The sequence below is a fragment of the Myotis nattereri genome (genome assembly GCF_964212035.1).
Source record: "Myotis nattereri genome assembly, chromosome: 6".
Lineage (NCBI taxonomy): Eukaryota > Metazoa > Chordata > Mammalia > Chiroptera > Vespertilionidae > Myotis > Myotis nattereri.
This window is the reverse complement of record NC_138081.1, coordinates 83,290,281-83,306,714: the sequence shown is the minus strand read 5'-3', so window position 1 is coordinate 83,306,714 and position 16,434 is coordinate 83,290,281. Positions and strand designations below refer to the sequence as shown.

General features: G+C 43.6%; 1 protein-coding gene across 1 annotated transcript; it reads right to left on the bottom strand.

Annotated features, from left to right (window-relative positions):
• Positions 1–212: 212 nt before the first annotated feature.
• LOC308520868 (F-box only protein 31-like) lies at positions 213–1,718 on the bottom strand (the record flags this gene model as incomplete). Its single annotated transcript, XM_081093573.1, has 1 exon — positions 213–1,718. The coding sequence occupies one exon, from the start codon at positions 1,716–1,718 to the stop codon at positions 213–215; it is 1,506 nt and encodes a 501-aa protein (XP_080949699.1).
• Positions 1,719–16,434: the final 14,716 nt, after the last annotated feature.

The window sequence follows — 16,434 nt, the reverse complement described above, 5'->3', positions numbered from 1 at the left end:
CGGACTGAAAGGTCCCAGGTTCGATTCTGGTCAAGGGCATGTATCTTGATTGTGGGCACATCCCCAGTAGGGGGTGTGCAGGAGACAGCTGATTGATGTTTCTCTCTCATCGATGTTTCTAACTCTCTATCTCTCTCCCTTCCTCTCTGTAAAAAATCAATAAAATATATTAAAAACAAAACAAAACAAAACAAAACAAAAAACAAACCTGGTCAGAAGGTCAAATCTTCAAAGTGCATGCCAGCTGCTCCTCCCGGACCGGACTGAATGTTCCAGAGCATCTCCAGGAAGGCCTGCGGGGATGGTGCCTCCACATTCTGGAAGGTGTCCTGGACTCTGCCGAACAGGATGAAGTATTTCAGCTCCAGGCAGATGAACCCGAAGTGGTTCTCATCGAACAGGATGAAGGCTCCAGGGAGGCGCCTGGTGGAGGCGAAGCCATGTCTGGTAACAGGAACAGTGTCCACGCCATAGAAACACATCCTGCAGGTTCGGGGGTAGTTCTGTTCTATTGAGAGCACGTTCGCAGGCAGAACAAACGGGACAAGCTGCTCTTCTGAAGCTGCAGCCCCGGACTCCCCGACGCGGGGCTGGGTAGGGCTCTGCCAGCCATGGCCCTCGCTTTCCTCAGTCCCGTCTTCTTGCTGCTGCTGCTCCCGGAACACCTGCTCGTCAATCTCCTGGACCACGCGGGAGAGCTCGTTGAAGTTGCGGAAGATCTCGCCATCTCGCAGCTGGATGCGGCGCTTGAGGTGGATCTCTAACATCACGATGGACTCTCCCATGATCTTCGTGACCCTGGCATACTTCCCATGGAAGCTGAGCATGGCAATCTTCTTTAGTCTGAAGCTCTGGTATTTGCCTTGGAAGAGGCCTGGCCTGATGAGGTCGTCCGGGTGGCGTGGCGGGAGGTAGAGGCGGCGGTAGGTCAGGCAGTCATACTGCTGTCTGTCCTCCTGCCCCAGCACCAGCCCCCCTCCTCCCCTAAGCCGCGTGGGTGAATCCGTTCGGTGGTCTGTCTTGTTGCACTGGATGCTGAACCTGTCCTTCCAAATCTGCATGCGGTGGCTGTGGGGCCTGCGGTGGAGGCCTTCCAGGCACTCCAGCGTGGCTGATTTCCTCTCCGTCAGGCGAATTCTGAACGAGGGCTTGAATAGCAGTGGGCCGTCCACATGGGTGTTAAGGGAAGGCCTGTACGTCCAACCAGTAATGCATAAGCCGTCCGCCACGACATTCAGCAGTGTTCTATAGCTATTATCCTGCTGCCACAATCCCAAAATGTGTCTGTATGGGTGGAACAGCTTCGCATAGACTTCTCGATAAGACATACCGATCATCGCCAGGTTCTGCAAGGTTTCAGGAACGCCAAACTCCTCCCGGCAGCGCCGTCTCCAGATGCTGTCGATGTGCAGGATGCGGTGGAATTTGGTGCAGGCCTGGGCCAGGCTGAGCAGGTCGGTGCCCGGGAGCGAGGCGAAGATCTCCACCAGCATCTCCACCGGCAGGTCCTGCAGCGAGCAGCGCGGGGCCGGCATGGGGCTCGCGATTCCTCCACTCCCCGCACAGCACCGCGCTGCCGCGTCCGCCTCGACTTGCTTTTCTCCGGGGGCCGGGGCCGGCTTGCCGTCGGCTGCTGCCGTCGCAGCTGGGCGCTGGCGCTTCTGACGCCAACATCCCCGTGAAGAGCCCGCACCGCAGAGGCAAGCACACTCCTCCATGCCTCCAGGTGTAATAGCCTCTACAGCACGGGCCTCTGTGTCCCGCCCAGAAGTCTAGCCACGCCCCCAGGGCCTAGCCACGCCCCCCGAGAGGAGCCAATTGTAGGACTTTAAACCCATACCCATTAAACAGTCGCCTCCCTTTCCCAGTGCCCCCTCCCTGTCCTCTCGCCCTAGCCCCAGGCAGTCACTAATCTGCTTTCTGTATGGATATGCCTATGGCGGGGAGGGGACATTTCACATAACTGCAGTGATAATATCTGGTCTTTTGTGACTGGCTTCTTTCACTTAGCATAACATTTTAAAGTTTTATGTATGCTATATTCTAGTGTATGGTTATACCACATTTTGTTTACCCATTCATCAGTTGATGAGTATTTGGGTTGTTTCCGGTTTGAGGCTCTTACGAATAACGCTGCTATGAACATTGTGTACAAGTTTTTTGTGTAAACATGCTTCCATTTCTTTTGGGTATGTACCTAGAAGTGGAACTTCTGGGCCATCTGGGCCATCTCGTTTTCCAACGTGGCCCCGCTATTTTACATTTCCACCAGCAATGTACGAGGGGGTCTGTGGACGAAAGGGGCCACATGCTGACCTGACAAGCTCAGGAGAGGCCTGCATGGCAGTTTTGCAGACCTAAAGTAACCGCAAAGGATGGTCTGAAATTAAACCTTAACTAAAAGCAGTTATCTTCACTGATAAGGTCCACTTTTACCGTAACTGAGCCTATCTGTCTTTTTGCATCTATGATAACATGTCCTTGGGATGTCTGGGTAACTTGTGACTTCCCTTTTTATGGAGCCCCTGGCGCACAGCCAGGTGTGCTGGGTCCCAGGACAGATGCCACAAATTCCTTCATCATCATGTTAATTGTTCCTGCACTCACCTAAGTATGTGTCCATCATTTTACTTTTTATCCTATCACAGAGGTTCTCCCCCCCCCCCCCCTTCGCTTAATCCCACTTCCTTAAATCTGTATAAATATGGATGTAACCCTGCCATTCTCCGGAGCACTATCTCAATTCGTTGAGGTTCTGCTTCCTGGCATATGTCGACAGTTTGGCTCAAATAAACTCACAAAATTCTTTACAGGTTCCAATGTTTTTGTTTTTGTTTTTTACATTAACAGGTCCAATTTTTAAAAATTCTCATGAATGTTTTTTTTTTTTAAAAAAAAATAACCATCCTACTGAGTGTTGAGTGGTATTTTGTTATAGTTTAGAACAGAGCTATTGACTGTAGGTTGACTTGACCTTGAACTCCATAAGGGAAATCTCTTCTATGCTCAGCCTTCACCCAGCCTCTGCCAAATCTCTCAGCCCCTGGTAGGAGTGGGCTCCTACACGTGAGCAAAGATGGACTGGAGTTCTTCACTTTCAGTTGACCTCAGTTCTTCACTTTCAAGTGACTAACCTTGCTAGTTCCTTGGGTGAATGGATGCCCTCAAAAAAAAGTTCACAGGATCTGCCCACTATGAACATAATATTCCTATGGGCTGAGACTGGCCCTGCCCATTCAGACAGGCTTCCATTCTCATGTTGAGAGCAGCTAGATTTCTTCACTTTTCTGGATTCCTACCAGAGAAACACTCTCACCTTTGGAGGGTCCTCTTAGTGCCCTGGGAGGAATTTGCTTTGCCTTTTGTCAGGAATAGACATTTAGGGTGGTTTATTTGATAGAGAGGTGTAAATTCCATCTGCCACAGACACTGACTTCCATCATTTAAACACTAAAATATTCTCAATCCCTCCTTTGAAGAATAGCCCTATATTATTATTGGTATTTAACTGGGTAATGGGTGTAAAGACTCTTCTTTCAGGATCCTGTATTGATGGGATTTTGAGGGACAGTCTCCAAGGGTACATGTATGTCTGGTGGGTCAAGGACAGGGGTCCTCAAGCTATGGCCTGCCGGCCTCATGCGGCCCGCCGAAAACATTTATCCGGCCGGGGGGGTGTTTTCGCCGCCGCTGCCTGTTGCTTAGCAGCCGACTTGTCCTGGCCTGCAGTGCGCATGTGTGGAATGTGCGCTATCTTTGGCAGCACTTATGTCTGTGAACAGACTTTTTCCAGAATGAAACATCTGAAATCTCCAACCAGATCTAGACTAACTGATGCACACTTGCATCACTTGTTACGACTAGCAGTGACAAATATGGAACCGGACATTGACCATTTCGTTAGCCAAAAGCAGGCCCATAGTTCCCATTGAAATACTGGTAAGTTTGTTGATTTAACTTTACTTTTTCTTAATTTTAAATATTGTATTTTTTCCCGTTTTGTTTTTTTACTTCAAAATAAGATATGTGCAGTGTGCATAGGAATTTGTTCATAGTTTTTTTTTTAAACTATAGTCCGGCCCTCCAACGGTCCGAGGGACAGTGAACTGGCCCCCTGTTTAAAAAGTCTGAGGATCCCTGGTCAAGGAGAACCTAGGAATGTGAGTGCAGCTGGTGTATGGAGTTAGGAGGGCTTGACTGGCTAGTGAAGAGGTCCAATCATCTTATCTCTCCCAGGATTGAGAGAGCCAGGGACACCACTGCTTTAGGAAGAAATCTGTGTAGGAAGGTCAAAGGCAGGTCAATAGATCAAAGGAGAGACAGGGGCTGCTGCTATGGAGAGGGGAAAAATAGAATATTGGGGTATTATTTATGGTTATGGGAAATATTAATTGTGCTCTGTTAACCATGATTGCCTTGTGTTGGTTCAAGAAAGGACATTCTGACCTGGCTAAGAGTTGTATGCCCCCGGGACCTGGGGGTCAATCTTGGACCTGGGAGTCAGCCTTGGAATGTGGTCCATTCTCATTCAAGAACAACCTATTATCATGAAAAGATTAACAACCTTGTTGCCCAAAGAATGGAGTCCCACCCCAGCCTCCTACTTCTCCCTGCCTGTAATCCCTCCTTCCCCCTGTAATCTTTGTTTTACCACAGATAAGCAGCTGGCTTATAGGGGGCTGCAAAGCAGATTTTTGTGGATGACCTGTTGCTCTCCCATGCTGCTAGCAGTATAGAAATAAACACTCATATTTATTTAATATGAGTTTATTATTTATAATAAACACTCATATGATTCAACTCTGTCTCTGCTGAATTGGCTCAAGTAGTGACAGGCAGCCCAGACCCTTTGATTGTCCTGTTACACTATCTCTGAGCCTTTTCCCGTGCTGTTCTGTTTGCACAGCTCTCCCACTCCACTCACCACCAAACCTCTACCATTGTCCTGGGCCTCACCTACTAATGGTACATGATCTTGGTCAGGAAGCATCCTGTGAAGCACCAGGACTTGCCAAGTGCCTCTCCCTGGTATTTACAAAGCACCTTGGGCTTAAGTGCCCATCAGTGGATGAGTGGCTAAAACAGCTGTGGTACATCTATACCATGGAACACCGTGCAGCAGTAAAAAAGAGCAATCTCTTACCTTTGAGGTAGCATGGAGGGCCCTGGAGAGTATCAGGCTGAGAGAAATAAGCAGTCAGAGAAAGACAATTATCACATGATTTCCCTCATATGTGGAATATAATTAACAAATTAAACTGATGAACAGAGAGGATCCAGAGACATGGAAGCATTGAACAGAGTGGGGAATCTCAGAGGGAATGCAGGGGAGGTAAGCAACCAAAGACAATAAAATAAATAAATATGCATAATCCATGGACATGGACAATTATGTGGTGAAAGCCTGGGGGGGGGGGGAGGGGAGCAGGTGGGGGCAGGCTGGAGGGGTTTAAATGGGGGGGGGGGCGGGGAAGCAGACATATGTAAGACTTTCAACAATAAAGATATTTTTTAAAGGATTATAAAGGTTTTAGGGGGGGTGGGGAAAGCACCTTGGGCTTGCCTCCAGCATGATCTTCTTCTTCTTTTTAAAAATTGATTTTAGAAAGGAAGGAAGGGAGAGAGAGCGAGAGAAACACTGATGTGAGAGAGATATATCGATTGTTTGCTTCCTATATCCGCCCTGACTGGGATCAAACCTACAACCTAGGCATGTGCCCTGACTGGGAATCGAACGAAGACCTTCTGGTGCACAAGATGATGCTCCAACCAATTGAACCACACCAGCCAGGGCTCAGCTTTCTTTTTATTAGTGTAATAGGATTTGAGACAAACTAGGGGCGATGCTGCTTCAGTCTTCAGTACACTAGCCAAGATTGTTTCATTTGTTACCTTAATGAAGATAACAGGACACTTTTTTTCTATTACTGTCTGATCAGGGGTTGCTAGAACTTGATCCAAGTCTTGAATATGAGGAGAGAAGAAGAGAAGAACTTTCTAGGTGTTATCAGCCATTTGTTAAGGCATGAAGGCATGAGAAATCATGGCTTACTGAGGAATGAATGGCAGACTTTGATTGGAGCTTGGTTTTGGGGGGGTTACAAGCAGGCATCGGAGAAAGAATAAAGATAAAATTGGAGTCAAGCTACATCAGACATGGAGGTACTTAATTGCCAGGCCAAGGATTTTCTGCACAAAATGGTGAGCCAGCAGAGGGAGAAGTTTGCTATATCTAACCAGTGGGGTAAATCTCGCTCTCTTAGAAGTTAGCTCTTAAATGCAGAGTAGAATAATTTGGTTTTTCAGTGAAGTCTCTCTTTTGGGTCAGTAGACCCATAGGATTCCAGGTTCATTGGCAAAACCTGAGTGTTCAGTGCAGATTGGTAAGTGGGATCCTAATTTCCCATTCAGTTTATTTTAATTCTTGTTAGTTTCAGTCTCCTTAGGGCCTTATCAGTTCTGGATAATTTCAGAAGGCTGTTTTCTGGATCTGCAGGATGGAATGCCATTCTGTGGATCACTCCAATGTTTCCTACATTGTTCACCAGCTCATCTCCAACTCTCAGTAGGCACAAGTTTGAGTTTAGAGCCCAGATCCTCTCACTCTCAGCTGATTTGCTTACATTATTAGGTCATGCTCCCTCTGTTTCAAAAGTCCAGGTAAACTGGATTTCAAGTTTCTTTCTCATGGGCATCAAATACTCCAGATAGCATGGTCATCTTGGGTAATAGGGCATTGTTACTATTAGTGGCCTTGTCTTTAACCTCTAATAAAAATGGGTCTTATTAATCTTTGTATCTCCAGCGTACCTATAACAGTCCTATGTATGTAGTAGGATGTCAGTGGCTATTCACTGAAGGATGTCTTCACAATCATATTTCTCCTCTAAAGAACTTTTGGGTCACATCTGAAATCTGTCTCTTGCTATTTTGCATTATGTATGACTATGAAACTGACTTAGGTTAATCCAAATTTCTTGGAGAATTTCCTTAAGAAGAGGTTAAGTATATCAGAGATGTGAAAGGCTAAATTTTGGAGAACAGAATTCAAGGCAGTGAGTCACTGCTACAGATATAAGCTTGGGGTTTATAACCACAGTCAATGGCTAGAATCATTTGTAATTACAGGGAATGTTATTTGTTTCATCAGATTATTCCAACTTGCAGACTTTTCTTTCTTTCAAGCAGCATAACTTTTACTTGATGTTAACATATTGAAACTAAAGGTGACTAGATAAAGAAATGAGGGGTTTGTATTTCTCCCCAAATATGTGTTTTGATGGAGATGGATATGAAATAGAGGAATGTTCTGATAGTATTGTTAGGGGAAAACTGTTAGGGTTCTAATAGGACCCTTAGGTTAGAATATGACTTTTGTCTTGGGAAGGTGATCTCCCTGCTTATTGGTATCCAACTAGCTACTAAAATGCAACAATAAATAATGCTTACCTCACAGGACCTCCATTCTTTATTAAGATCATATAGTAACAGATGCTAATTATTTAAAATAGTACTCAGGAGAAAGCAAACTTCCAGAGAATATATTTCTAGTGTGCCAAGCTAGTGAATAAAAGGAGCAGTGTACATCATTTTAGCTTTCCTTACCTTAGGGCAAAAGTATGTCATGGTACATGTCTAAGAAATATGACAATTTCTGTTTTATTGCATGTATATGAAGCGTGAACCTTTTCTTTGTATTTAATGATTTCTGAAGCATGAGTGTTCTCAAAGCTTTTAATCAGTTGAAATAAAAAGTAATCTGAACTTGAACCAAGATTTCTTCATCTCAACTCTCCTTCTCTCAACTCTAGAGATTTAGTTGGCTTATGAAGACTAAAATTTGTTTAAGCTCTTTATTCCTGACTCCCCCTCTCCCCTTTTATAGTTCAATATGTGTGTGTTCTTGGGGCAGGGCGGGGGAGGGGTGTGTGTGTGGGCAGTACGGAGAGGAAGTGGAGAAAAGCACTTAAAAATGCCTCTTACCATTTAAAAAAATATCTCCAAACTGTTTATTCTTATGGTAAGTGGTTTTACAAAGTGCTGGGTAGGATAGTTTCCCTGAAATTTTCCCTGGATTTTAATGATCTGAAGAATTATTCAAAATTTCTTCCAGAACACTAAATGGAAGGGCGTGTGGTCCAATCTGGAGTTTCCCCACTGTTTTTCTGGACGAGTCACACCTCTGGACTCCGCAGGCCACCCAAAGGAGACATCCTTTCCTCTCATTGAGCAGCCAGAGCACTCCTTAGTACCCTCTTCCCCTGCCCTCTAGTCTATAATTTGTGGCAATTACTTATTGTGTTTGGTGTCTGCTCCCTTCCCATCTTTGCCCGCCTCCATGTCTTTTGTGCTGCTGCCTTCAGGTCCTCAGTGAGGTGGTGCTCAGCCCTGAGCGGGCTATTCCTCGAAGTGTTTGGAAAGCTCTCTCTGTGATGTTTCCTGCCCACCCCAAACTTCCCCACTCTCCTTAGAAGTTCACTTCTCTTTGCCTTTGGTGCTATTTAAATCCTGAAGAATTGTTCAATGTGAATTAGAAATATTCCTCTTAGGCATGTGTGTGTGTTACTTGCTGTTGAGTCATTTCTGATCCTGGCCACCCTGTGAATGGGTGATGTCCACATGCACTATGCTCAACAGCCCTGCTGGGCTCCTGTGGACTCCTGCCTATGGCTTCTTTTCTGGAGTCAGTCCATCTCATATTTAGTCTTCCGTTTTTCCTGCTGCCTTCTCTGTTTCCAGCATTATTGTCTTACTTGCCTTTTAACGAAGAGGATGCTTCAGAGGACTTATTGGAATAAAAAGAAATGAATGGTGGTTACTTCAGGTTCCATAAAGGTTTGAGCTTTTTAAAAGCCTACCCTGTGACACAGTTATTGTGCAACCCTATTACATTCCGGCCCTAACCTGCTTATTTCTTCAGCAGTGAGATTCTCTGTCTTTCCCCCTGACATTGTTGTAATCACCTCTTATCTTTACCCTTCTTGTTAGAGATTAAGAAACAAGATTAAAGGCGTGGGGGCAGGGCAAGTTGGAGAACAGTATAATTAGTGGAGCCTACTAAGGAATATTAATATCTATGTGCCAGTCCCTTACATTGGTGTTTATTTGGGGATCAGTGTCCCTATTTGTCAAATGGACCTCCATAAACAGATGCCTATACCATTTTGCTACTTGATGTTTCAGTAGTCTAAGAAATTTTCAAAAAGGGGATTAAAAAAAAGTGGGTAAGAAATATGAGTTTAGAGGATGTAGGCATTTGACAGCCAATAATTTCACAAATATGTATTGAGTGCCAGCTATGTGCTAGACAGTTGATAGGTCAGCAAATCAGGCAGCTTCTCGCATAGGATGAAACTTACTGAGAAGTTGCTTCTGAGACTCTCTCTTTTAGGAGCTACTTCTCATTGCTAGAAACTTGGTGATGGCATCCTTAGGTTATTCGTAGTTAGAGCCTGTCATTTGATTGCCCTTCAGGAATACATGAATGTATGTATATTGCCTCACATAATTAAATATCTCTTAATTTTGATATGTTGCATATGTATTAATATGAAAGAACCCAAAGTGTTGGGCCATTTTCCATTTTTCCAATGAAAAGATAATAAAATAAATTTTGTGGCCAGCTTGAATACAGAACTCTTTTAGGGCTAGCTAAAATAGGTAATTTGTATCTATAATGTGTGACTGATTAATTAGTTGCCCACATATATTTTAAATAAAAAATATATTCATTTTAGAATTAATATAGTAATATAAAATAGTATATGATTTAGAAATGCTTTTTTTCCACCCTTACATTTCATGAAACAAGTTCACTAATAATACCACACCTACATCTTCAGCATTAGTCTATTAGTCTTTTTTTTTTTTTAACCACTAGAAGAATGTTTGAATCACCTGTCAAAGTTTTCCAAACAATATTATATTTACCTTCACCTAACTATTTGAGTCATAATATTGTTTGATTTTGTGTATGATGCTGGTACTGAAATTTTATTCTATTTGTAATTTCTATATTATAATCATTTACTCTAAAGTTATTTTCAAAAAGCCTGCTTACAATGCTAAATCTGTATTAAGTTTCTTTGCCTCCCATTTCATTTTTTTTTTTAAATATTTTATTGATTTTTTGCAGAGAGGAAGGGAGAGAGATAGAGAGTTAGAAACATCGATGAGAGAGAAACATCGATCAGCTGCCTCCTGCACATCTCCTACTGGGGAGGTGCCCGCAACCCAGGTACATGCCCCCGACCGGAATCGAACCTGGGACCTTTCAGTCCGCAAGCCGACGCTCTATCCACTGAGCCAAACCGGTTTCGGCCCATTTCATTTTTTAAAAATGAATTATTTCAGGTGACTTCTATAAACATTGTGAGATGTAATTTCAGTCAACATTACTTTGCTGTTCAAACTAAAACAATTGAGAAAGTACCTTGTATTATTAGCAACTCTGTTAGGACTTCCATATACAATACTTCTCTCATTCTGAAGAATAGTTTTAGAGGGAAGACAAAAGCCAGGTTTATATTCATGAATATATGATAGCTCCAGAATTTTCACTTTTGATGGATGTAAAATGATATGGAAACTTTATATCAGGTCCAAAGGATTCTATAATGTCTGTATGATCCAACCTTTTATTTTAAGCTCTTCGCTTACAGTGATGACACCAAGGCCACAGATAAGATGTTAACAAATTTTCCTGGTTAAGAGTTGTGGATAAAATAGGTACATGGAGAATCAAACCTGAATGCAAAATGTTATTAAGAAAGAGGCACAGAATTGTCCTTTCTAATTCTTCTTGAAAATCATGATGAGAATAGACACTGCTCACCATGTCAGTCCACCATACATCCTCCCTCTGTTTCATGCTTCTTTGTTCCAATTTGATGCCAAAAACAAATGCAAGGGGAGGTAGCATAGCTTACCTCTCTGCCCTCAGCAAGAGGCCTGCCCTCTGCCCTTGAACAGCGAGCCCCACCATGGCGTGATGTGGGGGTGGGTAGCTGGAGGAACATCAGAGCCAAACCAATCCTCTTCTTTGGTAAAGATCTTGCAGTTTTACATTTGATGAACACTTTTAAGAGTGAAATATGTGTTTGGCACTTGCTAGGTTTTGGGTGATAATAATGGTGGATATGGTTAGACAAAAAGAAAAAGAAAAATGCTCTCCCAGTTCCCAAGGAACTCATTGTCTTAGAAGGGAAACAAGCTCTGAGCAGCGTGAGAAGTTTCCAATTCCTGTTCTCCAGGAAGTGGGTAGGAAGGGTAAGTGAAGTGGAGACACTTCAGTGAGGAAGACAGATCAAGTAGCTACTCTGCGGAAGAGGTGGGATGAGGAAGGATGGTATCTGGTAGCCCCAGAATCACAGGAAAAAGTGGAAGAAGTGAAAGGACAGAACAGGACTGATAGCTGTGTCCTTAACCCCTCTTCCAAGAAAAAGCCGCAGAATGTATCAGTTACTCAGCCTGCCCTTATCTCGGCCAATGGGAAAGCGGGGAAACTAGCCCAAGGCCAAAAGTATGCTGAACACCCCCCTGTCTTTGTGTAACCAGACCCTAGCTGCACCCTGCCCTTGCGTCACTAGCCCCTGGCCCTCACTCAACCAACCGGAATCGGCCAAATCAGTGGTCAGAGTGTGCCCCCACCCCCCCACCCCAACCCCAAGCCCTATAAATTCTTTGTTCTCTTGGGACTCGGGGCTCTCTCTTGCATCCAGTAATGGAGGCGGCGGGGGAGGGGGGGGGGCAAGTGAGCTTGCATAAAAGACTCTATGCTTTTGCATCGGATTGGTGCTCCCTGGTGGATCTTTGGGGGGTCTTGAAATCTGGGCATAACAGAAGCACCCGCCCCCTGCCCCCTTTTTCAATTCCAGATATTGAAAAGGAAAGCAATCAGACTTTTGAGGTGATCTTTGGGATTGGAAAGAAAGATGTGGTTGTGGGTCTGGACAAAATGGGCATCTGTACCAGTCTGGGCGTGGAGCCTGTGGGCAGTAGGGACTTTGGAAGGTACTAGCCGAGTGTGTGCTTGGCACTACTGGCAAGGGAGTAGTGCTACTGGCAGTTTCCCCCTCTTTCCAGGGGCCATGCCAACCTATGGCACTTTTCACATGCTTTGGATTGAAAGTTGGGGGACCCTCCCTTTGGTTTATTTAAGCCTCCTGGGATTCTCAGCTGATGCAGGGGAAGGTGAAGTGGAAGACCGAGCCAGAATAGGATTCTTGAGTTAGTTTTAACTATATTTGCTGAAATAAGAGATAAGATCACATTTGTGTTATGAGCATTTCAAAGCAATTCCATTTTATACATTAGGGTCAAGATTGTGATTTGCCCAGTCACATGACTAGTAAGTCACAAATGCTAGTATTTCAATAGCTGTAACCAGACATCTAGGTAGTCTCATTTCTGATTCATTACTTTTCTTGCCTTTTGATATTCTCCCCATTTTGAAATTCCATTTCTGTGGAGCTCTAATCATTATTGTCTCCCATATCATTTTAGAAATTTTTTTGTTGTAGGTGACAGAAACCCAATTTGAACAGGTTGAGAAAAAAAATTGCTACATGGGATTGGCTATATGAATATGGGAGTTATTTCACATATCTGAGGGCCAGAATATGGCCAAGCCTCAGGAACACTGTCCCAATCATCTGGGACCAGGCTGAACTCATGCTATACTAACATGGTGGTTCCCACACTACTGATGAAATCTAGTCTGGGGGAGAATTGAGGCACAAGTTCCCAGAAGAAGGGAGACCCCAAAAATGTTTACTGTGGTTAGTAATGATTTTGAAATTAATTATAATGTATACCCTACTTACTTACAGAATGATTCAATAAAGCCAGTAGTACTAACATTTTATAAGAGTGTATCCATTACCTGACCTTGTTCTGAATCACAGTGATGTCTTGTAGGTGTCTGTTCCCATTTTACAAACAAGGAAACCAATGTGCAGAGAGGTTACACAGTTTGCCCAAAAAGACACAGCGGGTAAGTTATGCAGATGGAACTCAAGCCTTTTCCACCACATCCTCCTCCCAGAGACTTTGATGCTTAAAATAAATCACCTTTGTTGTTCAGATCTTTTTTATTTATTTGAAGGAAACAACGGTCTGGATTAATTTTAGGTAACAGTACCCTGAGGGCACATTACATTTTCAGACTCGGGCAACCGATCATCTGACTGAGCTGGAGAGTTTCCATTTCCCTTTGCCTGAGAGAAAAGCCATTCTCCACGTCCTCTTCTCTTTTGATTTCTTATTGGCATCTCTGTTTCCCTCCCTACTTTTGAGTATTCAAGCCAGATGCCAATTGTCTGTGTGAGGACACACTGCTTCTCAGCCATACCAAGATGCCAAATGTATGTGTAATATCTAACCATATGTGAATATTCCAGTAAACTCCTGGGGACTTTTGTTCCAGTCTCAGCGCTGAACAACAGGGAAGATCTGTAAATTCCATCAGCTAACCAAAAGACTCACACATGCCTCGTATTTATAAATATCCATTCTAAATTTGACTTTTTAGTATGATAGAGGTGTTGTATGCTCTCTCCATGGAGATAGTTGGCAGCTTGCAAAAATACAAATCGATGGGACTTCCTCGGGTTATTGCTGTCATTATTGATCATAGCAATTGGTTATTGTGGAGACACTTGCAAACAAGGGACATTTCTCAAGGTGGATTCTAAAAGAAAAGAAGAGAGTCGTGTGCAAGTGGTAGGGGAGGGATATGTTGGGGGGGAAAAGTTGAACTGTCCATAGTAACTGGGCTCGGAAAATCCCCTGAGGCTGGACAAGGTGGGATTAAATCCTGGAATCTCAAGCAAAACATTTCAAAGGACACAGGATAGAAGCTAGAATTTTGAAAAATGTCTCCCCTCCCCTCCACCCCACTCACCCTCCTGAGATGCTGGCCTCATCATCACTAAAAAAACAAAAACAAAAAACAAAACCACTTCAGGAGGATTTACTTTGGGCCTGGTGCAAGTTAAGAAGGTGAAATAGGCCTCTGTCACTCATGGTTTAGTACAGGGGATCTCCATTGTCATACAAAATACCTAACAAGTCAGGAAGCAGGAGTGGAAGGCTGAAAGGCACCATTTCTTGGGAATGGTCCAGTTTGGGAGAGTCTGAGACTCTTCGCTCGCCTCTGAGCTGGCTGAAGGATCTGGTGGAAAGAGAGCTCACTATTAAAATGTGCTCTCTTCTTCCAATAAGTATTAACAGTCCAGTTGGTAATAATAAGAGCTAACATGTATCAGATGCTTACGTGTACTAAGAACTTTAATTCTTTTTCCTCATTTGACTTTCAAAACAACCTAATGAGAAAGATACAATTATTTCAGTATTACAACAGCAGGAATTGAGGTTGAGATAATAAAATAACTTGCCAAGATCATATAATTGTAGGACCATAGAATGGTTGATCCCATAGAAAAGTGCATTTTCATTCTACAGAGATCAGGGTGTGTTCACCATTTTCTAACAGAGGTACTTGAGCCACAAATGTGTTACTCCTCATCTCTGCCAGAGCAAGCCCTATCCGTCTTGCCAGAACTGTGGAACTAGCTCTATTTCCGTCATAAACTCTTCCTGGGACCCAGTCATCTCTCTTCCTACAGTGCCCCTAGGGCACTTAAGCCCACCTAATTTATTTGGCAACCTTTTTTGAACTGCCCTAGGTAATGTTCACTTATCATACAATAACTTTGCTTAATCTTTCCATACAAACTATAGATAGGATCCTTGTTGATGGTTTAGGAATTTAAAATGTCTTCTATATCATTCACTGAAGTGTACATTGTAATTTTTTGTATTTACTTGAATTAAAGTTGTATTCATTATATATTGTTGCTTAAAACAACACATGTATTATCTTACAATTTTTGTGGGCCAGAAGTTGTCTTAACTGTGTCTTCTGCAAAGTTGCAATTGAAGTGTCAGCTGGGGCTCACTTCTCATCTGGAGGCTTGAGTGGTGATGGATCTGCCTCCCAGCTCACTCAGGTTGTTGGCCAGTGATGGCGAACCTATGACACGCGTGTCAGAGGTGACACACAAACTCATTTTTTTGGTTGATTTTTCTTTGTTAAATGGCATTTAAATATATAAAATAAATACCAAAAATATAAGTCTTTGTTTTACTATGGTTGCAAATATTCAAAAATTTCTATATGTGACACGGCACCAGAGTTAAGTTAGGGTTTTTCAAAATGCTGACACGCCGAGCTCAAAAGGTTGGCCATCCCTGTTGTTGGCAGAAGTCAGCTCCTTGTGGTTGTGAGACTGAGGGCTCCATCTTCCCGCTGGCTATCAGATGGAGGCTGCCCCTCGTTCCATGCTAGTGGGTCTCTCCTATAGGTCCTTTTCCAAATTTGAACATTCCCTCTTCAAAGCCGGCCACTTAGAGTCCCTAGAGTAAGTCTGTTAGACGGAGTCTTACATAATGTACCATAATTATGACATCTTTGTCATAGTCTATTTTTAGAAGTGAGTCACAACCCTGCCCACTCTCAATGGAATAGAATTATACAAGAACTTGAACAATAAGAGTAAATTTCGTGAGGTGACCACTTTAGAGTCTATTCACACAAAAGTGAAGGAAGCAAGAAATTTACAAATATTTGACACTTTACCAAATTCATTTAGCAAATCAATCATAGTACAGTGGGGCCTTGACTTACGAGTTCAATTCGTTCCGTAACGGAGCGCGTCACTCAAATTACTTGTATGTCAAATCTTAAAGTGAACGAGTGAGACACGTGATGCTGGGCTGATGTTGTGGCGTTCACTGTGATGTTCGCTGCGCCAACTAGCGGTGGGGTATCTGAAGCTGGCTCGTAACCCGAATTTTAGCTCGCAACTCATAGCAAAAAATCAGCCGAGAGACGGCTGGTATCTCGAAAAACTCGTTAGTCGGGACACTCGTAAGTCAAGGCCCCACTGTATTTGAAGTAAAATTCAGAAACTTGGTTCTCATCTTGTGCTAACTACAAACTCATCACCACCAATAGTGAGATGGCTTTGGCTACACGGCAAGTTCTGGCTGGTGCAGATGGAGCCCAGGAGTTTATAAACTACTGTGTGTGTTGAGGAAGATAACTTGCTATGAATAGTCACTGTCTAAAGTTATGTGGTCAACTCAAACTTGACTCTTGTTGGAGTTGAGATACAAAGCCATCTATCCAGGAATGGGTGACAAAGGCTTGGGGTTCATTCAGTCCCCGAGAGAGAGAAGTTGGAGAGGTCCAGGTAGTTTATCAGGACCTCAGCCTGGAAGGGCAGGGATATAGTCTAGTGGAGGATTCAGTGCCAGTAGGAAGTTGAGGTGGAGCCACAGCTATGAAGAATGGAACACCATGAAGGTGGCATTGAGGCTGGATTGTGACTCAGTGGGCCTATCCCCCATTCACAGGACTAGCATTTGGCT